Raw genomic sequence first — 26,568 nt, forward strand, 5'->3', positions numbered from 1 at the left:
GTAAATAATTCTGACAGTAAGATACCACCTGTCGCCTGCTCATGCCAGGCTTCCCATTGCGTTTATAGATATGTTTTCCTTCGAAGGAACTGCTGCACGCATACATCTACATTTATGCTGATACATCCACCAATGAAGCTTCGGTTATCTTATGGAACACGGGCGCGTAGCAATACCAAAATATATTTATTTACTGAGAGCGTACCACCGTTCCATCCTCTCTGCTTCGAGTAGTATTTAGCGATATGTTGACTTCGATCATGTGCGCTTTTAACATCCATCATCAACACAGCTAAAGAGCCGGTGAGAGAAGAGAAGATTATATTGGAACTTCGATAAACTATTTAAGAAAAGATATCAAACACATAATGTCGAGCACTTTAGATTAAGTTAAAGTGTCGAGCAAGTGCAAACCTCAAAAAATGGGAAAATATTTAACTAAAAAATGCTGGATAATGAACAGTTTGGTTTAATATAATTGCTCATGGTTGGTGAGCATCAACTCTATATTTACTTACGTACCAACATACAACCGATTATCTCTCATGTTCCCTCTGGCGCTATCTCGTTCATCGTTCACTTCAACAACCTTCATCCTTGTCTGACTGACTGACAGCCAATGTTCACACTCTCAGAGCACAAGAGTTTTCCGGCTTTGTTGTGGAAAAACGCTACGGTAGAAATGTTCTCTCCGCAAGCTGGACAAAGCAGCAAAGAGAACAAACGACCCATCGTTCCGCTGATGGGATTACTGACCATGAAAGAGAGCGAGATTCAAGGCGCTTGGCGAGCGTGAATTTGCTGCTTTACTTACTGCGCTCGTTCATGGCTACGTTAGTCTGTCTTTAGCGTTCGGTGAGCTCCGGTGTCGGACCGTCTGTAACCATCGTTTGCGGGTCGTCTAATAAAACGGAGCAGTTTCAATCACAACTACAGCAGAATAGAACAGTGCGTGTTAACGAAAAGGTGCCAACAACCACCTGGCTACGCAAATGAAACACATAAAGAACTTTAACGCCCTCCTTCGGGTGGCTTAAAACGCTTCAAACCTACGCAAAGGTGTTACCATAGCCGCAGCAACATAATCCACACACGGTGTTCCTTTTTACAAAGCCTCACACTTGGGTTCGCTCTTATCAATTTCTCCTATCACCACCAACACTCTGGTGTGGTGCTGCTCTTGGTTTCATGTGTGTTGGTGTGTTGAATGTAGCGAGAGCAAGGAGAAAATGCAGCATCACAAACTGTACCATTATCATTGCCTGTCCCAAACACCATCAGTTCCGTGGACAAAAATAGTGGAAACTCTCCAGGCTAGACTGACTTCCGGCAAAGCGAACCTACCCTATGGAGCTGTTCGAATGTGTAAAATAAATATGTTTACAATAGTTCTCGTTTCATTTGAACATAACTCGTCGGATCGGGCTGTTTGAAGTGATCTCTGTTCGAAGACGGACGATTTGAGCGAAATTTGCTTTCCCTTACTTCACGGCGTGCGAACAGAGAACGCGTGTGTGTGTGTGTGCGTGTATGTGCTAGAGAAATAGAGACAACCGAGAGCGTGAGGCAGTCCCGACGCAAAAATTACAAAAACTAACCCGCCCAACCCAACAATATGCTGATACTGTCATTGTCCAGATCTGAAGACCATGCTAAGGAATCATGACCTTCGACGTAGTGATGTGATTTTATAGTCCCAAGATATAGTGTGGTGTGCTTCAAGCCAAAGTTTCACCGTACCAAGTGTTACTGAATGTGAGCAAAGTATGGCTACACGGCGTTTTCCTCTTACAATCACAAATGGCATATTTTCACAGTGGAAAACGCTAGCAGCAGCCCGCCTGATGGTATAAATAGTGAAGCTATCTGATTTTCCTGCCACGAAAAACAAGCAGCACGAGTCATTGTATTTTCAAACGCGAATGTTCAATTAAAATGCCGTGCTGATAGCTCACGAAATTTTTTGTTTGCTGCCTAACGTGCAAGAGGAAACAATAGCAAATTGCCATCAAGTAGATAAGTGCACGAGAGTTGAGTGCCTAGTGGTGTAGTTTTTTTTTTGTAGAATTGTATCAAAATTCAAAGGTGCGTTAGACGACTTTAGCTCCAGTACAGTGTAGATCATTGCCTACAAAAGCCATATTTTTTTACCACCCAGTCCCAATACACGTCAATCCTACACAGCCTACCTAGCAGCACAGGCTGTGGGTTTTGGCTGCTTATCGAAAAGTATATAAACATGCCCGTACTAGCAGGTGCCAGCACACCTCGAAAAGTTCACAAGTGTTTGCCTGACCCTAACAGAAGCGAGTGTGTAAGAAAAATTCCGGCAACTTATTTTTATGGCTTAAGTGCGAGCAATGGAAAGGTAGGATCGCCTTCCGGCCTCCTGAAACGATAGCAAAGCAAGGTGTTTGATAGCGGTAGCCACCAACGGTTCTAACAGGCAATAATGGCCTCCATCTTGGTCTGAGTGTCATTATTTCCTACTTCTCGTACGTTAAGGTGACACCCTTAAAGAGTGCCACCATAACCCAAAAAAACCACTTGGGGAAAATATTTTTGAAACAAATATCAGTGTAGTTATACTTTCGCACCATTACAGAATTCGCCCAACAACGTTCAGTGTTGAATCCGTTCGATTTCCAAAAGAAAAACACATCGATGACAAGTGATGCGGAAGTAAACAACGGTTGAGTAAAAAAAAAATAAATACACCGCATAAGGTGCGTTAGTGAAAGTGAAAGTGTCATTTTCGTTCTGGTTTGTGTCGGTTCGTGTGTTGTGCATCTTGCGGTCAGTTGTGAGCGGCCCAAAATCGTTCTTAAATTCGCCAATAGATAAGAGAAACATCCGCAGAGGAAGAAACATCTTTTTGGCATTCAGTAGGCGCTTAGAACGACCGGCGTTTCCATCACAGTTGTTCCCCAACTTGTGCTCCGACCACGGCATGAGTATCGAAAGTGTTTCCAACAGATTGAATAGTGTGTGGAATTTATGATAATTACTCTGGTAATTTCACACTCTTTTTATCTACTACGTAGTCTAGCTCAAGTGTGTTGTAGTTTGCATAATGTCATTTATCTTTCTTACACTGCTTGGTAGCTCTTTGATGTTGTGTTCCTCTAAAAATGCCCTCTGAGAACTTTTTTTCCACTACTTGCTGTGCTTCATGCTTGATACACATAAAACACTGTTGATAACAAATCATTGGAAACTTTTTGTAAATGCTTTAAAAGTCGTGTGTGAATAATATTGAAACAATAACAGAAAAAAAGAGAATTTAAATAACATTTTAAAAAATACTGGGCGTCTCCACTGTTCTACATACATAAAACACTCCTAATAACAAAATCACTGCTAACAAATATTTGTAATATCTTTAATATATATTTTTTTTTTAAAACGACGGTCAGGCCGTTTTTCCATATCTTTAAAATATTGTGTGGTTAACATTCAAACAATACTTGTAAAAATAAAAAGATAATTTAAGTAACATTTTAAACAGTACTGGGCGTCTCCACCGTTCCACAAAAAACACTGCTAATAACTCGTTGAAATATTTTTAAAATATTTTTTGTAAAGGGCGGCCAGGCCATTTTGTCACTTCTTTAAAATATTGTGTTATTAATATTGAAACAATACTTGTAAAAATAGAAAGGTAATTAAAGTAACATTTTATAAAGTACTGGGCGTCTCCATCGTTGTGCATCGCTATAGTTCTCGAAGGGACAATTATTGTACGAAAATACAACTAACCAAAAGCTTTATTTTTCTTTATTGATAAAACAATGCGTGACTTTGCCAGTTAACTCGTAAAAGCCATGTTTTAATAGTCTCTTCCTAAAAACATTTTATCGCAAATTGTGTCTTGCATAACTATGCAATGGTTCTTGGAAAACCTATTCAACTGCATTTCCAACCACTGCACCTCCTGATCGTTGTTTTTTTTTTTAAACAATATGAGAATAACAAACCTCTACCCTTCGCAACGTTACGCACATCAGTGACATTTTCCTTACGCTAATCACGTCCGTCACGATATGCATTTTGCGATGGATTATTGATGGCCTTCAATCATATCCCATTGTGGCGTTGCACGGGAACGTTCCATGCGAGACACGCCATCCGGACCATCAGTCGTCGAAATGGAACGACTCAACAAATGCAAACCATTAAAGATTCTTCTGCCAGCCTGACGATCCCGACGGACTGTCGCCCCTCTGACTGCCATTCTTGCAGTCCGTTATTATTTGTGAACCGTACAACGTGCGCCGATCCATCACTGATTTACTTACGAATTGAAATCTGATACGAAACGTCCATTTGTTCTCATTTGTGTGCCCTTGCTTCGGTGTCCTGGACTCACTGTTGTTAAATATTCATTGTGCCTTAAGGCAAGATTGATGGATTCTGGGTGCGTTGGCTGACGTTTCAGACCATACGCATCGTTTCGCAGGAATCCTGTCGATTTGTGTATTTTTTCAATTGCCACTTGCTGACTTTTTAAAAGAAATACTGCAAATTTTACATCACAATATCATACAATATCAACTAGTATCTAGGATGTTTCTGCTTTTGTCCTTAAATGAAGTCACAGTAATTGAACGCGTTACTCGATACTTCAAACCTATTAAGTTTCGATGCAATTACGAGCGAAGCACTTGGTTTGCTGTTACTGCAATCAAATATGAAAACAAACTCATTATAATGTACTATGACTCTGTAATTAATTCCATCTACGAAGTCGACCTATTTCCATCGATGTTTCTCCCAAACTCGCTCTCCCTCTTTTGAGGGGCAGCTGAGAACGATGTTCATGCTTTTTGATTAAATCGACAGCAAGTGGGGACAGTATGAGACACTGAAAGATGTTGTTTAACACACACTCAAACACACAGACAACAGCTGGTTTGCCAATGGGGGAAAAACAAGATCAAATGGCTTGTTTCTGCAACGTTAATCGATGATGTTTAGTGGGTAGCTGTTACGAGCAAGTCCTTCCGAGCTGACTGTAATTTCAGCTTGAATTCAACCACCACCACCAGGATACACTGATCAAAAGACTACCCGTCATTTTGCCCCAGTTATCTCTAATGGGCTCACACGTTTTCCCGGGGATGCCGTGGTAGTCCTACCTGGTTCATCCACAGCCACAGCATCCAGCCAGTCTATCTCGGCCGAAACGCGCTCCTCATGTCTTTTCGCTAAAAATAACCCTTTATTTGCGACGGACCCCGTCCAGGGCGAGGAAAGCAACAGCCATGCGGCAAAATACTGTTCGGTCTCATCCTAAATATACACTTTTGCGATCCAACAAGTCTAAGAATGGGTTCCACTGACTTTACAGCTCTGATACACTTGTTTTATGGTCGAGTCGGCCCGTCGTGCTTCAACATGTCATAGCGATGACGACAGCAATCGTTTCCCACCATTGATAAAGGGCCTAACGCTCCGCCGTCCACTTCCGGTGCGGTCGCCTGCGCCGGCGTTAGTTCACTAATGGCTACACTATCCCGCTGACCATCGTCAGCTCAACGACCCCTATCTGAACGGGACCCTGGCGCATTACCCAAAGACGATCTTGCTATTCTTGGTCCCGGGTGCTAGTGTCTGGGGGCCTCAAACTACTTGAAGAAGTGCGATGCACGGATCGCAATCAACGGTTTTGGTGAAATCTGGGTGACGTGCGGGAACGCTCACATACAAACACACACTTCCACACACAGCCAAGCGCGTCCAAACAGATACGTTTCAAGCACAAAAAAGTTTAAAAATAACCTCCAGCATCAGCAACGGCAGCAATTCCGCTCTTTTAATTACTCACTTCTAATCGTAGCTAATCGCGAACTCATCCTACCCATCGTGCAGTTTTCCATCGTCGTAAAGTTTGTGCTCGAAGAAAAATAACACAGGGCGCTGCTGGCCGTGCAAGAAAAAAAAAAAGGCAAGTTAAATAAAATCCACGCACAGCACCAGGAATAAAAGCGATACGTGTGTTGTTCCGTGCCGACCAGGTGAGCGGTGTGGTTTCTCACATTTTGCGCAAACCGGACGAATCTAGCCGGGTAGAGTGGATAGATTCACCTCGCACCTGCCCGTTAGGGAATTTGGGAACCCATCCGGCGTCCGAACAGTGCTGCTAGTTGTGTTGTTCATGCATAAAAAGTAAGCTTGCGATGGACAAGCTGTCCAACGGCAAGCAGTAATGACAAGTGGCAGACTCGTTGTTACCGAACTCTACGACTTGCGTGTCTACTATGAACAACAAGCAGCCAAACAGTGCTCGAGTTAGGAAGTGAACAAGGATGAAAGGTTTGTGTGTTGTGATCGGATCGAACTGATCGGTGTGCAGTGTAATTTCACGTTCGAAAGCATCGATAAATGTCGCAAATGAACACTACCATCCGGACGCAATCGATCGAAAGAGAGAGATAAATGTCTTGACGTTGTCACATCTGCCGCGCCCTATAAACACAAGGTGATTAAAACATTTCTACTCGTTGGATTTACTGTTCTCGTTTGCTAGCGTTGCTGCTGGAATCGCTTTTTTTAAAAGCTGTTTGTTGGTTTATATTTCCTATGTTCAATCTGCTTTTTTGTTTGGACATGTTTTACCAGGCTGTGGTGGCATATTTATCCTCTATTTCTAAATTCTCCTCAAATGTTCCATATAAACCGATTGTTATATTACCTCTGCTTCGGTTGATCGTTATTATTATATTAATTCTGCTATCCATTGAGCTCTATTCTAATTCGTTACAGTTACTTGAGTTTAGTTTACTGAATGCCGTTTCATTCATTACCAATTTAGAATGTTCACAAGTTCAAACTGGAGATCTTGAGTTTGGGTAATGAATAAAAAAGCATTACCCCAACTCAATGCCTTGCGTTTGTTTCTGCATGACCTTGTTATTCGTAAAGCTTTTAAGAGATCATGAAGAATCCGATCGCCTTTTCCGTTTTTCAATTGCAACCAAGCTCTTTTCCTTTCTTTTCCCGAGCATGGACTTATCGTTTTAACCCATCGCTTAATCCCGAAACCGTACGCCACATCCATCCACCGGGCGCTGGGAGATACTCAAGCAGTACACTCCATGTGTAATGCTGCTCCGACAGTGCAAAAGCTTTCGGTGGAACATTCAGTGTACCACTCCACGGTGCAGTGATTATTAAATAAATAAACCTGTCACGAAGACCAAGTACCAACGAGGTGTGGACATTGAAAATTCTTCTTTGTACACTCTACCAAATACCATCCATCCGGTGCCAGCAAGGAATGAGGTGCATAAATACTTTCGAGCTGCGGAACCGAACGGAATTCTTCCTTGCTCGCTCACCGCTACATTGGGTTTCTTTTTCGCTAAGGGAAGCCTTTCGGGCGCCTTTGGTAAAACACTGCCGAGATTGGGTAACACCTTCGTAGCACCTTAAAACACTGCAAAGCACGATTCATCCGCAACGATGCAATGCACTTGTGTTGCTTCTTATGTTCGCTTTACATTTTCTTTCCCTGTGGACAAGTCTTTCCTTAAGATGCTTATGTTAGTTCATGTATAAAGTATTAGTTCACGTTTCGCTAAAGTATATATGTTTGTTATTTTACTTGTTGAATGAAAAATGTGTCTTTTTTATAAATTAAATATTTTGAAACAGGACAATAAAAGTTTTGCTACGAAGAGCTTGTCACATTTTCAAGGTTATTTTCTTCAAACCTGATTTCGTCTAAGAAAGCAAACCGTGTTTTAACGTGCACGTAGAATCGTAAAAAGCGACTCGTTCGGTCCTTTCTTACATAATCGAGACTTAATGAAAATCAAGTCACCACCCCACGGCAAATATTTTATGGTCTCACCAGGATCAAAGCATTCCCGCTGCCTCGTTTACACGAGTTCTGCTGAATTCTTGCACCCGTTGTACGTTGTTCGTTGAACTTTTTCCAACGTTCCCTCTACAGTCTACGACAGTCAGGTTTGGTTAACGATGGGCTGTATTGGCGACCCGGGTCGATCTTACGAAATCGATCAGAAGCCCGGAAGGTGGAAGGTGATTTATTTCAACAGCTGCCACTGAAACTGTTCGGTGCCTGAAAATAGACCGACCGTGCACACCACCACCCTTGATTATCGCACACGCACCGAAAAATGGGGGAAATAATTAGTGCTCTAACGTTTACATCTATTTAATCCTTTTTTTTCTGCATACGACGACTGGCGATGAAAAAAATTCTTACCAATCTTTTGCCTGGCGAAGAAAGAAGAAGTCCTAAGTGGGAAAGAAAATAATCAAGCCAATACTCAACTCCTACACCTGGAATATTATAACCCATCACAATCACCTCACAATAATTATTAGTCAGCCTTCAACTAGTTCGTCGGTATGAAAATAAGCAACCTTATTTACCATTTCGTGTGGTAATCGGAAGAACAAACCTTCCCCCTATGCTTATGTAAAAAGGTTACATTGATTGCCTTGGTTTGAGCAAAAATGTTTTCCCAATCTAAAACGCCATCAACGATTTTAACCATTGTAAATTGCTTGGGTGTTTTGGTTCGTTTATTACTCTGATCCAGCCTCTTAATTATTACTCACATAATGCCTCTACGGAATGAAAATTTTAAATAAAAATCCGCACATCCCTCGTAAGCTATTAGTGATGCGTGTAAGGACAGCGAAAGCGGATCCATCGACTAACCGACTTAACCGGTAGACTCACATGCCTGCCAAACGTTGTATCGAGGGTTTTCCATCTCGTTTCGCTTCGCTTTTTTCGTTCATCCTACCAGCGCGAAAAAAGTTTATTGTACCATTCCAATTCCACACCATGGGAGGACCGCACGGCTGCTCACGATTCACCAAAAAATCTAACGCAAAGCTTGTATGTGAAAGGCAGCACAAGAGCACACGATTTGACGCTTCCATTCAGCTCGTCGGAAAGCTTGAACCGCCAGCATCCGTACCCATGCCAACCACACGATGGCACGCTGAAAAGCAGGCCAGCAAATCCGTTCGCTGGCAGTGGTATTAAATTTTATGTTTCATGAGTTTAATGTAAAATTTACGATCAATCAATGGGCCAGTTAGTTGAAGTTACTGCTACTTTTTTTACATTTCTGTTCTGCTGACGTTCGTGCATTTTTTCCGCGGGGCTTTACGCTCTCACAGAGCGTGGCGTAATAGTGGAGGGCAATAAAAATGCAACAACTACCGGGAGTCATTCGACGCGCCTTTCCCCCTGCCCAAAACCGAATGTGTGGTGCAATATGAGTGATAGGATGATGGCATTAATGCATTAACCGACACCGACAGGAACCTGGTTCACTCGCAACATAAAACAGTGTCGCTAAACAATTTCATGTGCTGCCATTATTTATGAGCAACAAAACGAACACGTTTACAATTGACCTAATGTTCGCTACAGGGCGTTATGTCACTTGGCTAACTAAGCATTGGTTGCACATTGTACATTGCTTACGAAGTCCGATTGAACACACACATCAAGTAGATTTTCGATCGTCATGGCACGTCTTCGGCAATGTTCACGTGAAAGTGCATCTGTTACCTCAATTACATCTTAACGTGCTGCTCTTCACTGAAGTTTATTTTGAGCCTCCTGTGCCGGCCGATCTTCCGGCCCAATACACATTGGAATTAAGAAAAAAAAAAATTCTTGAAAATGTGTTGTGTTTTGCTACTCAATTTACGTGGCTTAGTATATTAGTCGAGAGGATCTTTTTTCTTAGCACTTGAATAAAGCGATGATGCCAAAAATAGACACAACCAGCGTGGAAAAGAGCGAAATAAGCGGGGCAAAAAAAAAGAGGAAGATCTTCCACAGCTCGCACGGATAAATGAACGACCAAAAACCACACCAACAACATTGCTGCTACATCAACAATGTTCGACGATCAACAAAAACAGCGATCGAGTGAGTGAAACCGCCCTAAGAGGCAGGAGAATCGAAAAAGAGCGTACAAATGTCGACTAGAAAAAAAAAATGCCCGTTACGCTCTTGCTAAACTTACCCACTAGAGCGATCGTGGCATTCCGTGCGGTGCTCCGTTGCCGGGTTTGTGTGTGACTGATGCGGTTGCGATGAGTGTGGATGAGGTTGGCTGACTGTTTAATGTTACATCGTTGCATAAGTGATGGGCAGGTCAATTAATTAATAATCACTTCTGGCTAGGCAGAAGCCACATGTGTGTTGGGGGGAGGGCGTTTGCGAAACCCCCGTGGGGAATTGGCGACACCGCGTTTTACCAAACGTACCTGTAGGCATATCGTCGTTGCATAAAACGTGCGTGGTGTGTTTTGGAGTGTTATGCACACAATATGGCACTTGTTAAAAGTAGTGCGATCAGAGTCTTGAACATACAATGATTTTGTTTGTGCATAATATCACTTTATTTCCTAGTGCGTTACCTAATGCGAATAGCTAAAGCACAATTAATTCAATTAACTTTTTCATTTAAGTCGATACATTCCAGTACCAAGCCGCAAGGAAAGTTGATTTTACATTATTTTCTTAAAAATAATTTATCAATTTATCAAATATCAGATAATAATACATGCATTCCTAGCTTCAACAAGGAAGTTGCATAAAAAACATTCAACACAAAACATAACCTATTTGGTACAATCAACCATATTGTCCTTACATCCGTTCTATTTCAAATTGCATGTAAAATATAATGCATAAACTACGAACCTGCTTGTTATCGTGAACTATATACAAAATATCGTACCACCACTAATCGATCAGGATGAACAGAATACGAAGCAAAGTCAACAATCATTATAAGTCAGAAGTAAAGACACATCCGTTGTCACGCACAAGCGAAAGCGATCGTATCCAATCGCATACAGCTATAAACAGTTTAGTTTCCTCTGTTTTTATCACTCCTTTTCCAACCCATTCTCCCATTCGTGAATGCACCGGGTGCATCCGTCCCAAGTGTGCGCTATTCCTATTTGCGTACCGGACCAGAGGCACGAATGTAGTGGAAATGATGACACCGATCGAAGGCACGGTCTTCTGTCTATCCCTTTACCTTTGAAGAAAACGACCCATAACGGACCCACAATGAGTTATGCGGTAAAATTGAACCCACGAATGACGTTTTGCTTACGGTGGTGGACCTAGAAGGTGAAGTCTGTAAAGGTGGTGAGGATACAGAAGAGAAAGCAACAAAAAAAAAACACTATAAACTGGCTGAATAATTGAGTGCACCTTACGTAATGTTGGAATCAACGAAAGCGATTCCGTACGTCCGGGAAGGCGAAAGATGGTGGCAAACTACGGCTCGACCTAGCATCGATCCACATCCATCAATGTTTGTAGTTTACTGCTCGTGAAACCTGCCCAACGATGGCACCGGGAACGCCGCTGCAAAGTGTCTTTCGCCATTTTCTATTGATTTTCATCCAATTACGGTCGAGTGGTATCGGTGGCATCGTGAATTAATTAGTGTAGCCCTAGCTGCAAACCTCCCAATATAATGGAGCTGTTTTTATCCGTACCATCGGCTGGCCTAAACCTTTGCAGATGGTTTGAGAAACACTGATGAACTTATATCAATATTATGGGTTTTCAAGTGGCTGCTCTCAGTTTCAGGCGATTAAGTGTAGCGTAGAAAAAATGTTGCCATTGGGGCTATTTTTTTTTCTTACAATGACTCAATAAAGTAAGTTTTTTTAAATTCTTTAAACACAAAAGAAGTTGTAAACTTTATTAATATTTTATATATAATCTTATAAGGGAGTGAGGAACCAACTGCCAATCTCAGTGCCTTCCTCATTCCTAAAACAGAACAAACCTTTTTTTTTTTGTAATCACGAAAAAACATTTCAGCTATCCATGTCATCTTTCTAGCGTGCTTACTTCAGTTTTTAATGTAAGAATCTCATTTTCTCGGCACCTTAGCATGCAAAAAAAGTAAAAACTGCTGTGCATACCATTTCCGGATGCAGTCATTAATGGCTGTAAGGGAATGTGCGACCATTTTCTGCACCATTAAACATTAAATGTGCATACTTTCCGGGTCTGTCACAGTGAAATTGAATTCTTTTCACATTCCACAAAAGCACAAAAGATAGTTTGAAGTCTCCGCAGGTCCAAGGAATGTAAGAAAAACGCTTTGCTCCTCCCTTAGCGCTTCAACTTTGCAAAGAAAATATGGACAAAAGACGTGCATTATGCGTACGACAGCTGGAATATCGGTCAATTATGATGGATTGAACACCGGCTCGCGCCATTATTCGCGAAATGCTATCCTTCGGAAGTCATCACGTAGAATATTTTAACAAAGACATAATAGCTTCAGCAATACTAGCACTCTAGGAATTGTTCAGCAAATATATGTCTTTATCGATTTCCGTGCTGCGTCTATCTTTACCTTCACTACGAATTTCATTTTCCGAACAACGTAGCGCCCCGTCGTACTCGCTGACCCACATTGGACAGCCTGTTTTCCCTCGATTTAACAAGCTCCCTGACATTCATACTGTCATTGCAGTTATTCCGCACGGTTGTACACGACTAAGTATCGGTTCACCGACCCGGTACGGTGAGCGCCTGTGACATGTGTTATTAACATATTGCTACCTGTCACGCACCGTTTTCCTAGTGTACCAATCCGAGGTGCCAGATTAAGCGCAAACCGTCCGTCGTGGTCATGTGCGCAACCAAGCGAAACCACTATTGTTGTTATGCGCAAAGGATGAGGACAGACTGACGCATCCTCTCCCTCTCTGTCCTCCGGCAGGCCTAGGATACTTGACGAAGACTAATGGCCAATCGTGACGGATTCCACCCTGATGCTCTTCCTCCACCAACACGATGCATCTCTGCATTCACCAACCCAATGCAAAGGGACCGCTATCTGATTCGTCTCATTCGTCATCGTATTTATATGTGTCACGGCATATAAGCCGCATTAAAAGATACATAGAAGATATTATTTTTAGACTCCCACCGAATGGGTGTGTTTGTGTTTCGCATTGACTAAGCCGCTGTCTCTAGTGCCTCCAACAAATGCAGTGTAAGAAACAAATTTACAACAGTGCGTTTCACTGTTTACCATTTTTGCAATGCTTCAACTCGCCCAGACCGATAGACAAGCTAAACGAGCTTGATACTTCAGGTCGGCTTGGTGACAGGAGTCTAGCAGCAGCAAAACATGAAGAAACAAGCAGCTCCCTTAATTAAAATAATACAACTTTTCACCATTCTTGTGATGTGATGCCGGTGTGCCGAACAATGCGATGGATAGCAGGCAAGCACGAACGCGTCCCAAATACTATTTACTATGTAACCGGGAACAAACGAGCGTTGTTTGTAATTAGTTTTAGTTTGTACGGACTAACGATGATCAAATAGCTGCCAAAAAATGAAATTACAAACCCAACCATACCATGCATCACCGTAGCTTTTTTACGATATTCGTTCACACGCTCTGCCCGGGGCTGGTTGAAGATGTGCAAAGGGGCCAACGCTGGGTGCGTCACATCGTCTTAATGGAAACGCGTCGACCAGCAATCTATCTAGCTACCCAGGAAGACCACGTAAGAACACCGAACTGACTGTTAAAATGTTTGGTGTTGGTAGCGAAATAAAAATGATATAATGTGCCGAGATTTTTTTTTTTCAGACTGGCACCTGGCAAAACGGTGCTGGTAGTGTAGAAACGCACAATTAGAAGACATTTCATGGCATAGTCCAATAGATCCTAATTATTAGCAATGCCGAAAAACACCGAAAAACTTGGTGGCGTTGTTTCTAACAGATGTAATGATGCGATTGGAAGCAGTACATCATGCTCCAAAAAATAGCACTTGAGCATTCGAAAATAAAATCTATAAAACAGAATTAACTATACTTTTTTATATTTAATTAACATTATTCTTTGTGGAAATAATTATCGCCAAATTACAAGACGAGCTGTAATCTTCTTCTTCTTGGCTTAACGACCTCTAACTAAGGTCATAATTCCGGCCATCGAAATTGGCTTACTAAACTGCCGAAACCGCGTAGTTGGATAGTCAGTCCTCGCTACTGAGGGACGCGGTCCCCGGATAGGATTTGAACCCCGGACGAGCCGTTTGAAAACTGGCGCCGCTGTCGCCTGTACCACCGGGCCACCCCTGTAGACGAGCTGTATATTTATTGTTTTAAGCTCTCGTTGCTTGTCTATTTCTTTTTAACCTTGGTTTTAATGACCAATACACCCTTAATTCTATAACCACCTACCCGGGTAGGTCATACGACTTGCCTGGGATTTTGCATTATTACGTGTTAAATTGTGCATATCTCCGATTTAAGCTGCAACATACAGTTTAACATTGTGGTGGGGAAGAAGAATTTCGGATTTCCAATCGCGACGAGAACGGAACAACGTGATTGCTAACTGTGCGGACCAATATCTTTCTTTTATCTGACTGTCCAGGCAGTCTGAAGATTCTGGATGAGAATCTTCCTTACTGGAAAGTTGAAGACATCAAGGGCTTACCTTTGGTAGGGGGACTCTCGATGCTCATCGGCGGAGCAAGTCTTCCAGGCGACTTTGCATAATCGGAAGGAATATCCCTTACAGGCGTGTTGGAGGTTTGAGGCCTTACCTTGGGTAGGGGGACAATCAAACCTCTAGAAAGAATTGAACGGAAGGTTTACCTTGTTGTACCTTCTCTCTCTATCTGTCTGTCTGGGGAAGGCTTCCTAGACCGCTTTATTCATACCCAATTCTTACATTAGTTTTTGCTCGTTTTTAGTAACCGAAAATTGTTCCTCATTGGTTTTTCTGTTTGTTATTGCATTTAGTACAAAAATATTTACTTTAGCACAAAATGTGTCGCGGTGCGATCGATTGCTGCACTTGCAAGAAATGTGTCGCTATTATTGAACTGTTGACCACTGTCTGGAGTCGCTAGTTGTTTTGAACTGATATCATATTGCATTGCGTCACTCGCTAACCGGATGCGCTGGTCAGTGTTTGAATGTTCATGTTAAGGTGTGCGCGTGGTCAAAATAGCTGAATGTACATTTCTTAAGTTTCTGGCTTATGCAGGTTATTTGTTAAAGTGGTGAAGAATTTCTTCTAGCCGTATAATGCTACGTAACGCTTGTTGTATACGAAATAATGTTTACTCTTGTGAGATGTTTAGCAGATATGCTAAAACATAACATTTTTGAGAAACGGAGTTTGTAGAATATGCAAAAGTATATTTCAGCCCGTTTTTAACAAACAGTATATGAATGGATTTAAAACACCTTAAATCTATTAGAAATTTAAAAAATCTTGAGAATGCATAACTTAATTTCTTTATCATAACTGAACTATTTTAGACAACAACAGAAATAATTTAAACTAAGCATATAAAAGCTATACTCCACTATTTATAATGATTACAGTAAATTTTGTTCCATGAGTGTGAAGCGCAGAAGGGGTTTTTCACATTTCACATTTCACTTTTTCACATTTTCTCAAAATGTTTAAGCTAAAGATTGTCCCAACATACTTTCAACCCCACTGCGTGGCCCAAAATGTTGCATTTTTTTGCATATTTTCTGATCGACGTTGTATTTCTTGCTGTTCGCAAAGAGCTTTTAAAAATAGGCGTCTGTAGTTTATGGATCTACATAGAGTTGGATTATTTTCTTTATAAATTTTATAGGCGGTAAGTGCAGCTACATCCAAAAAGCTTAAGAAAAACGCTACTGGGCACCGATTCGTCTTCCTTTTGCAACTATATTCGAAAAGACATTTTTCCATATTATCCACTCCTCCTGTTGAACGATTGTAGTCGACTAGTCGATAAGTGGTTTATGTTTAGGGCCTTGAATTTCTGTATCAAAGTGATATGTTGACAACAGTACTGCAGCCCTATTCTTTTAGGGAACACATGAGCAAATGGCAACATTCTCATTGAAACCAAACAAAGTTGATAAAACTTCTCTTCTCTTAGGATTTGAAAAACTTTTTGGAAAAAACGTTAAAAAAAAACAAAAATTTGTGACAATTGTGTGTGTTATTTGTGACAAAAAAATTGTCACAAATAATGTTGCGACCACTACCACGAAATACGCGACACAAATCTTTAACAACACGCTCGTCTTGATTTTTTTCTCATTTCTTCGAAGGAAATACGAAGGACCATTCTGCATCTTATGCCTTCCATACTTTTATCCCGTACTTTGCCGGTTTAGACGGAATATATTGAGTAAATTCAGTACCATCGCGGTATGGAAATAATTGCTCTACAACCGTAACATTTGCTCATGCAGCGTATAACTGCAAATCCCCAAAACAAAACCAATGACCTACCCGGGTGAGTGGTTATAGAAGTAAGGGGCATTAAATAGAAAATTTAATGAAAAGTAAATTTTAAAAAAATCAATAATCTGGGTTTTAACTGATATGATAGAAAACATGTTTTTCTAGGCATTCAATGCTAACTGCTTGGCCTGTGTTGCTGCCGCTTTGGCTATCGTAAAGCGATAAGATTTCTATCCAGCTTAAAACTGAAGAAAATCATTGTTCAAAGTAAAAGTAGTTCAAACAGATCCTTTTACGATTGTGTTTGCAACAACACTTACTCAAACAAAAAGCAGGAGTAGTTCTCCTTCAACTCTTAATATCTTTTTATTATTATAATTTATTCAGTTTAAACAAAACTTGCCAAAGAACCATGAAAATGTGATACGAAAGCGAAAAAAGGCTATAAAACCATGCTCAAAGAAAACGCGAACAATCTTACTAGTTATTTTGATGTTTCATAAAAGCAAAAACTCATCACCTAACTTCATCTATCTCTCAATGTAAAGTAAACGCCTTAGCTTCAATATCTTATGTTCATCGTGAATATTTCTTTTCTAATTTTAAAAGCATCAATACCTACTATAACACAACGCAAATGGCCCAAAACCAACCTAAAAAAAAAAATTCACCTCCGAAATGGAAAAAGTTTGTAAAAATTAAGTTTTTGAATGAATTTTTCTATCTGCGCTGTTGCCTTCGCATTCGCTCTCAGCTCAACCCACAAACTTCCGTGGCTGTGGTGATGAATTTATGGCAATAGTATTTGCCCCGCTTTTCAAAACCCATTCCACATTCGTGCGCGTGTGGTTCTACGCACAGCAGATAGACCGTGACATTTTTGTATTTTCTTTTTCGGGCAATCGAGTTTAGCAAAAAGGTTACACTGTGGAGTTGATGAAAGAAGCGCGATGGTCACAAAGGTGAGGAATATTTATCATTGCGTTTTCATTTCCTTCCGAAGGAACGCATTGCTTGTCCCATACTACATGAAGCCTACGGGGCCTCGACTTACGCATCAATTGTACAGCTTTTGTCGGTTTTAACAAGACGTAAGTTCCCCATTAGCTGCTAGCTGCTTCATAAATCACCTGCGTACATCCGTTTGCGGATGTTGTCACCAACGCACTGCTGGAATGAAACCGCCAGCAATCGGTTCCAGGGTACAAACCGGTTCAAAAATGTTCCCTCACACAAAAGTGCAGAATCTGCCCGACGTGTTGGGTGGACACACTCTCAACCGACGTTTGGCACGTGGGCGACCGACGAATCGTACAACCACGACACGGACATGCCTCTTCGATGTCACACGATACACATCGTCATCCACGTTGGACGGTGAGCGTAAAAAAGGGGTCGAGGAGGGAGGGGAAGAAAAACATACAAAATAAGGACACCAGCAGATGGTCGATCGCAGACTCCACTCAGCGATGGCAACAGATCATTCGTTCACAACGTTTTCTTACCGGTCATTGAGCACGAGCGATGGGAACAGAATTCGCCTGCTTGCGATTCTCATCCCCATTTACAGCGTCACCATGTGACCGTGTGTGCGAGCCAGGGAGGAGATATTAATAAAACATCTTTATGTTTATTCTCACTCACTCACACTTTCGATTGCTCTTTCCCTCTGGATGCCACTAATGCGTAAAAGGCATAAGCATAAAGAATTGCTGATCTCGTTCTGCTTTCTACGGTCACGGCACGGAAATTGTCATGTGAGCATTTTCGAGGAGGATAAAGTGGAGCACATTGGGACGTTACACTCACACGTATCGGGGAATTGTGTATCGTACACGATAGAAAATGATTTTCTTCAGCGTGCTTTTGGAAAAAGAATAGACACAAACACGAAACTAAAATGACCAACACGTACCAACAGTGTTGTAAAAGTGCATTCAGTCTTACTTCTTCAAAGACCTTGCTCCATTATTCTACAATTAACAGCTGTTAATATGATAAAGTTTTAGCTGGAAATATTATACAAAGGGATCTTCTTTTTCTTGGCTTAACGTCCTGACCTCTAAGGTCACGCCGGTCATCAGATGGCTTACTAGACGGCAAGTCTACGATCTCAACTACGAGAGGTGATGGTCAGGATGTGATTCGAACCTCGGTTCTGCCGGGTGAAGATTGGCGCCGCTGTCGCCTACACCACCGGGCCGCCCCTAGAAAGGGATCTAATGTTCCTATAACAAGAAAATAGACAACAAATTCACAAGAATTGTAAAATGGATTGGTGTTTATTACGTTTAGGAAGGCGTTTTAATTGCTTTTAGATTGATTCATCAGATTTATTCAAAACCAAAGTTTGTAAAGTCTGACTGTTTTCCACTAACGAGACAGTAATAATGACAAAGTATTTATCAAATCAAATCTCGATAATACTGAAACCAAGACACAAACTTTGCCCTGTATATCTCAACTTGGTGCGAACCGTATAGAAGTATTTATCCTTCATGGATTTCGTGCGCTTTCCAAAGCATGTCCTTGTGCAGCAAAACAACAACTCCACCCAGGTACAGCACAGCAAAAACTGAATAAACGATTTTGAAACAGCATTTCCCTAAATATTGCCCCTTCCTTCCACCCTGTTTGGCGATTGTTTGTCCACACGAAATTCTTCGTTACTCTAGCTCAAAGTTTTTCACCGGCAGGACGATATTTATCTTTCGTAAGGCTTGCAGGTGCGCGCCAGCGGCCAAAAGATTAGCATAAATTTGTAGTTCTCCGTTTTGCTTCCAACCTAAGTCAAACGTCCGACCACTACCACCTGCAACGTCACCAGCGTTCCGATCCTTTAGAGGGTGGGAGGCCAAATGCTGCAAAATTATTTGTTTCACCATTTCCGACAAACAACCACCACCCGCCCACAGTCTCGCAAGTGATAACTTTCCGGTGAGATATTCCAAGGTGGTCGGAAGGTGCAAATTAACCGGATACTGCTATCCTGCTCGGGAAAGGGGGGGGGGGGGGGGGGGTTACGCGTGTCCGGCACGTGCTGTTCGCTGTCAAAGCCGTAACACCGTCGCGCCTGACTACGGTTGAGATTCAATTAGCGCTTAAATTTATCACTCAATTATGACTTCAACTCACCAATAAGCAAAACAATGATACGGGAATCTTGCTGCTCTACCGGTACACAATGGCAAGAAAAGGTACACCGAATAGACCTCAGGAGACTGGCCTCAAGGATCCGGCGGCGCACAAAACGATTTATATGTTCTTTTAGAGAATTCCCTTGTTCTTATCGTAAATCGCTTAACTTTTGGCGAGAAATCATTTACACCTCTAATCTAGCACCAGACCAGCCCGGTACTACCCATTTTTCAGTGTTTGAAAACACCACCCACCGTTAGCAAGAAAAATGGGAAAGCAACGACTACACCAATGATCGCGGGTGAGATTTCCATCCGCCCAATTTTTTGTTTTCTCGTAGTAAACTTCACACAAAGCAAGGACAGTGAAAAGTTTCTAAGTGTTGATGTTTATTTTTCATTCACCAACAAAATGGCTTCGCAAAGTTATTGAAGAATTTGTGTAAGTGAAACTTCACGGTCCGAGAAAACATAATAATCATTTACATTATCCCACATTCTACCGAGGCAATTTCCACCGGCAACCTTTTTATCGACGCGGTTGGGAAAATGTTTTACGAAATACATCCATTTATCTCTCAAGAAGCAATACTTTGAAACTTGTTTTTTTTTCACCACTAGTCCCATCTCGAGTGGTGCGTGTTCATGGGACTGCAGGGATACAGTGAACGAATTTGTTAGATTTTGGATGTTTGATTGCTGGAGTCAGACGCTTAATCAACGGAACAAATGCCATCAAAAATGTTTTTATTAATGTCTAGCAGTGATTTAACGATCTTTCTTGTCCATTACCTAAACCTCGTAAAATCTCCGCATCATCTGCCGGCGCTGATAAATTGCTTTGAATTAATAAAAACACATAAAACTTCTTCTGATACGTTACGGCAACATACGTCACTGAGGGCGACGATATTTTAATTAAGAAAGGTTTGTCGTTTTTCGCCTAGTTCATAATTATTTATGTATGCTATTTCTTAAGATTGCAGAAAGTTACAACAGCAAAAAATTGCATTCTTTACCTCGTTTTGTTTTAAAACATTCACAAACAACCTTTCGAAATTGCTCCATTTTCTTGCGCAGTAACAAAATTTCAAATCCCATCACCATGATTGTAAATAGTTGGTATCGATTGTGTTTTTTGTTTTGTTTTGCTGTCGCCAAAAAAATACATTTCTACACGTTTGCCTTCTACAAAAACACACGGCGTCCTTTTTATCTAAATTTTCGAGCCTCGTACCGCCTTTAACTGTAACCATGGCTGTCGTGTACCGGGGGAAGTACGCAAACGCAATCAGACATGCGGTAATAAAACCGGTGTACACATACCGGAGCAACATTGGCAGGAATCCTTGATATTGGTCGGGTGCGCGCTACAATAGACACACTTACCTCGACCGTATGTGATGCTCGACGGGTTCCGATGGTTGCTTCTGAATTCGCGCAGTTTCACTTATTGCTAACAATATTGTGCTTCCAATTTCTTCCTTCCTTCCATCGCACCATTCAATTTGCGCCATTTTATACATCAAACCGAGCGCTATCGTCATCATCAGCATCCGCAACCCTGCTTGAATGTCGGACAGTGTGAGAGTTCCCTATGTGTGTGTGTGTGTGTGTGGTGATCACGGCACTGTTCTCCCACAGACTGCGGAACCTTGTGATGTGTTTGTAGCCGGTAGCAAATGTTCCTGCAGCATCAGCGCCACACAGATTCTATTTTATCCAAGAAAGCAACCTTCCGTCCCTACTCGATGAATGGATGAAGGGGCCGAAGGAAGCGTAAACGAATTCGGCGAACCTGATTGCGTTGCCCCGTGGGAAAATGGATAAATGACTGGGGAACTACATTACGCCATTGTCAGATACCGGGCGATATTTGCGTTCCTGCGGCCTGGTCCATGCTTCTTTGTGCGTGCCCATCCCCCGATACCAGAAGGTGGAAACAATGCGGAAGAAGAAACTACCAGGAACACCAATATACACGGCGCCATTTGTTATGTGTACAATTTTCGACGATGTCATTCGATGACAAAAATTTTACCAGCTCGACAGCTTTCCGATTTGGCGGAAACAATACACAACATGGCTGTGGATAGGCAGGTGAAGCGATGACACCGCCAGAGGGAAGCAAGGTCATCAGAATGAAACTGATCGTGACCGCAGCCAGCATGACAGTTTGGTAGAAAAAACAACAATACAGATGAGCAAGCCTGGTCCAAACATTGATGGCAGCGCACGATGGAACTGTCATTTGCAATTGTTGACATTCGCTCTGACAGCTTCCAGGACACATTTCCTGTCCAATACAATCGACCATCAGACCGGTACTGACCATCGTTCGTCATTTCCGCACTATGAACTGTCCGCCAACGAGCCGTATCGCAAAGCAATGGTACTGGAGCCGTGCTGCAAAGATCCAATAAAAAAATCCTCCAAATGAATCTGAAAAACGGACCAAACGAAACCAACGAACCATAAACGATTGGTGCTGAGCCTTTTGAAGGTTTTTGTACCCTATTAACCTTCTCGAATACACGTCACCATCATTATTCATTTCGTGCGCGAGCTCCTGTGCTCAAAGTGCCGGGCCTAAAATAGTTTCCCAAACCTATCTACCGTTCCTGATATTAAATACAGAATGGAAGATTTGAATGCTGAGACAGGGGTTTGGAAATCTCCCATTCAGCTTTTTTTCAGACAGTGTACAAGACAAATATTGAGTACAATTTCGAATGGTTTACTACTCTGATTTTGAACTAAATGTTTAATGAATGTCAAACATCCTACAACTGGTCGTTCTCAACTTGGGGAAAATATTTAAACGTTGTAGTAGTACCTGATATTTGTGTCTTTAGTACGCATGCTTAAAGGAACATATTTTGGAATGTGTTTATTTTTGGTCAAACCTTGTCACGCTTGTAACGTCTTACAGCAATTGAAGGGCTTCTAGCCGTTCACTGGCTTCTTTAACACACATAAAAGGCAAACCAAACTAAAACACACACTCAGCTGCAATTACCATGGAACGTGGAACGTCCAACGTACGAAGCAAATAACATCCAGCTGTCCATATCTACTTTTTGTTTTTTTTTCCAAACAATGCTTTCAAGATGTTGGACTATTGTACGATAGCGTATTTCATCTTCTGAAACCCTTTTTTGATGTTTAATCCGATTTTCTTTTGGGCGTACATCTCATGTTGCTAAAGTTAAGCCTTGAAACGTGTAAACCATACACGTCAAAAGTAGTTTTGTCAACTCGATACAGGTAGCTACGGACCGTATTCATCCAATTGAATGGATTATGAATCGCTTTCCAAGTTTTAGTTGACAAATGAAGAGAAATCCTACTGCAACCGCCGCCCAACTCAACCCAATTTAGCTATCGATTCATCTGTACATACCAAAGAACATCCATTTCTTTGGCAGTTTCCGATCCGATCACCCACATCAACTTGTATGTGTATCGTGGTCGTTGTTGTTCACTTCCTGTTCATAAGAACCGAGACTCCGAAAAACCACTTCAATCAACTAAAAATAACTAAAACCACAATACTGACTTATGGTGAGGACTTTCTCCAATATTGTGTAGAACGTTCGGGGTGTGCGACGTTGAGGTTGTACACATTTTTTACATTCACTTTTTTCGTCCAAGATTGCCATTAACCCAAGGCCTGTGGGTGCCACGCGCCCATTCCCACCATGCCCGAGGTTGGGGAGAAATATGTACTCTCAACCAACCAGTTCGAAAGCTGATAAGCGCCACTTCATGTTTATTTAGATTAGACTTTAGTTTCCCGCTTCGTGTCCCTTCGCTTCTCGTTGAACTGCACTACAAGGTTCGTACTTGTACCGAACCCGGTTCAAACATGCTCGAATATTGCTTCATTTTCTCACAAAACCTGAACGTTGGACAGCCAAGCAGCCAAGCAGCCTCATTGCACGCACACACAACACCTTCGTCGTCGTCTGTGGTTATGGCGTGGTGCTCTAACATATGGTGAACAGTTTCCATCCGGGCTATGAACTAAAATGAAATGTGGCTGTGGTTTACATTACGGCAGCCTCTATGGGTGCTAATGGACAAATTCTGTGCATGTTGATTGGAAGGAAAAGATGTATGAAGGAGTTTAAGCTTCCAAGAATGGAGTAAAATCACCTGCCTAGAGGTAGTTCTAGTGACGATCTACTGAAATTTCTAGTCTATATCAGCTATTCTAAAGGCACTCTCATCGTGAGCGTTAATAGTCAGGTGGTCTACATGATGTAATGGATAAAATTTCTACGTTTCTGCTCGTCATTAGTAATCCTCAATCAAGGACTTGACAAGCATTCTTGTATTCAAAAAGGCATTAAGCATTATGCAATAAATTCTGTACTTGTGAAATGCTTGTTTCGCTAAGCAAAACGTCCAGTCCGTCCCTGAAGGAAAAAAAAGGGTTTTTTAGTTGGTTTTATGAAGAATACACGCTAACACCATTTATGAAAAAGAACTACTCGTACAAATTATGCTAAAATGTATTAGCAAGGACCCAAACGGAACAAACTGTTGACTCTACATTGGACACTTTTATCTCTAGCTTTATCCCTAAAGCTGAGGCTGTTCATTAAAAATAAACTTGTTAAAGCTGCTTCTCTTGTCAAGGTACATCGCAATTAATTTTCGAAATACCTAGTCTTACTTGAATAAACAGGTTAATCACTTGTGCGATCTAATTTGAAATGTGCAATTGCTGCAGTGCAGTCCATTGAATAAAATGTAGGTTGAAATACTAAAAATCCCAATATTTTTCATAATATAATACAGGGTGGTGGTAGGCAGCAGGTGTACCAGTCCTCACATAGAAGCACCGGGGTTTAAATCCCTTGCGAACCGCTCTCCGCAGTCAGGACTGATTGTCCAACTACGGCGGTATGTACAAGCCTTCTTCTTTTTGGCTTAACGATCTCTAAAAGTCACGCCCAGCCATCGAAAGGCTAGCTTACTAGACTAAAGGTCCAAATAAGATTTGAACCCCGGTCCTGACGTTTGAAGACCGGCGCTGCTGTCGCCTACACCGTCGGGCAACCCCAGATATAACACGTCTAGTAAGCTATTGGATACACCGGCCATCCTAATAGGCCGTAAAAATAAGAAGCCAAAAAGGAAGAATATTGAACAACAAGTCTTTAAAAAATCCGTATTAATGTTCATCTCCTCATGCACATTCAAAATGTTTACTGTAAACTTACTCCCCTTTTACTCAACCTCTACATTAATTCAACCTTAAAATAGTGTCTTTTCCTATTAACAAACTATTCTCTTTTTTGGTAGTGTGTTTTTTACATCAATTTTCCCTTTGTGGCTCAAATTCCGAATCCAAATTGTACATCTGTCATAGAAAATCCCGTACTTTCTCCATACTTCTTCCACTCAACTTCACTTGTGTCTTGTAGCCAATGTAGGATTTTTTGTTCACATGTTTGCTATTCCTTTACGATTTAGCTGCTGTTTAGCTGCTCGTAACACCATATTAGCTCTAATTGTTGACACGAAACAGTGCTGGAAGAAAATAAAAACGACAACCCGCGAACGTCACGATTTCTGCCCGCGAGTATGATTCAATTAAAAATCTATTAGCAACCCAGATTGAGTCTGGTACACTGCCACGTACCAGTGCATTCAGTGGCTGTGATTTAACAGCATTACATTTCGTTTTACATAGTTATTGCGTGAAAAAAATGCTCGGAAAACGTTGTTACCCGTTCATGAAGCAAGTTACCCTTGTCGCCGTGCACAAATGGTTTAAATTTTACTGAGCTAAACGAATGCGGCAAGTGTCAGGTGTGATTTTTTGAGTACAGCAAAACGGTAGCAAATGGTAATAGCTGGACAACTATGCCCTGCTTAAAAGTTGGTGCTGCCTGTGAAAACGTGAACAAGTATCGAAGAGAAATAGCAAAGCTTCTAATAGTTTTTCGAACAAAATCTCCACAGTAAACCGCACGCTTTTCTTTGTTCGTGAGAATTTCTAAATTGTTTGAATGTCCCGACACACCAGGCTTTGTCCTCAAACACGCATCATTCGCCTGCCCCTGCTTACACTATGATGCAGCTTAAGTGCAACCGTTCCTTTTGTAGACGTTGAAAGATGATTCCGAGTCGTTGCGACACAGTGCTTTATTAAAATGAGAAACAGTGATCAAACTCTGTAAAGTAGCGAGCATTCCTTGAGGCGATTCGACCGTAGACCGGCTACGGTTGCGGTCGTGCTGGCGACACACTGTACATCTAGCCTTACTGACACGCCACAACAACGACCGAATCCGGCTGGTGCCATTCGACCGCTTACCAACTGCTGATCGCATTACAAAAATGGCCACCAAGTATGGCACGCAAATACTCTACACCCGCTCACGTACCACGATCAAGGTAAGTTTACTTCAACGGTAGCACACTCAAAAGACGAAAAAAAGAAAATTCTAAACTCCCACAAGCTAAATGTTTCCTTTGTAAGACAATTCAATGTATTGTGATTTTCAAAATTTCCAACAAAAAAACCACAACTTACCGTCCCCTTTGTGGATATTATTAGTATACAAATTTGCTCCTACAAAGTATGCTCGTGATAGCATAAACCATTGTCGTATTCCCATTACGATCGAGTTTGTGATCAAATTTACTACAATCAGTAGCAATAGAATCAAGTAAAATTGAAGCCTGTGTGAGAAAAAACAATGTTTGTATTACATTTCCAGTTGAAGTAAACTTAATCATATCAATCTTATCAATCAATAGATACACAATTTCTAGATCGATACAAGGTATGTAGTACACAAGCTTTGGATAGGAACTTAGCCGCTAATTTGCTCGTTTTTTTCGACGCTTTAACAATGCTTTTTGTGGAATTTATTTCAATTGAGTATACTACACATTTAGCTTCTTTATTTAAGGATTATGTTTTTACAACTTTTGCTTATGATCGATTCCTTGCGACGAGAGATATATTTGCTTGTTAGAGAGCAAAAAGGTGTAATTATTTAAATTTGTGTACTTGTTACATATTTTAGAATTTTCGCGCCACGAGCATGCAATAATTGTTTAATCGTGAACTGGTTTCTTTCCCAATTCGTTTCGAAACCACATTCCTCTTAACGTCAGAACTATTCAATCGTTTAAAA

General features: G+C 41.4%; 2 protein-coding genes across 9 annotated transcripts in view; both read left to right on the forward strand.

The window, feature by feature from the left end:
• The window catches only part of LOC126568807 (small conductance calcium-activated potassium channel protein), a 104,009-nt gene that overhangs the window by 11,530 nt on the left and 65,911 nt on the right, over window positions 1-26,568 (forward strand). Inside the window, exon 1 of one of the 8 annotated variants that reach the window (XM_050225446.1) lies at window positions 2,871-3,012. The exons of 6 other annotated variants lie outside the window; for them this stretch is intronic. In XM_050225446.1, coding sequence (XP_050081403.1) covers window positions 2,998-3,012 — 15 coding nt within the window. In that variant the 5' untranslated portion in view covers window positions 2,871-2,997. Of the gene's footprint in view, window positions 1-2,870; window positions 3,013-25,765; window positions 25,820-26,568 lie in introns of those variants that run through there. One more of the 8 variants, XM_050225447.1, reaches the window with a different exon arrangement.
• LOC126567447 (RNA cytidine acetyltransferase) overlaps window positions 1-26,568 on the forward strand; it is a 617,063-nt gene that overhangs the window by 682 nt on the left and 589,813 nt on the right. The window lies entirely within an intron of this gene.

This window comes from Anopheles maculipalpis, chromosome 2RL, assembly GCF_943734695.1.
Source record: "Anopheles maculipalpis chromosome 2RL, idAnoMacuDA_375_x, whole genome shotgun sequence".
In the NCBI taxonomy this organism is placed as follows: domain Eukaryota; kingdom Metazoa; phylum Arthropoda; class Insecta; order Diptera; family Culicidae; genus Anopheles; species Anopheles maculipalpis.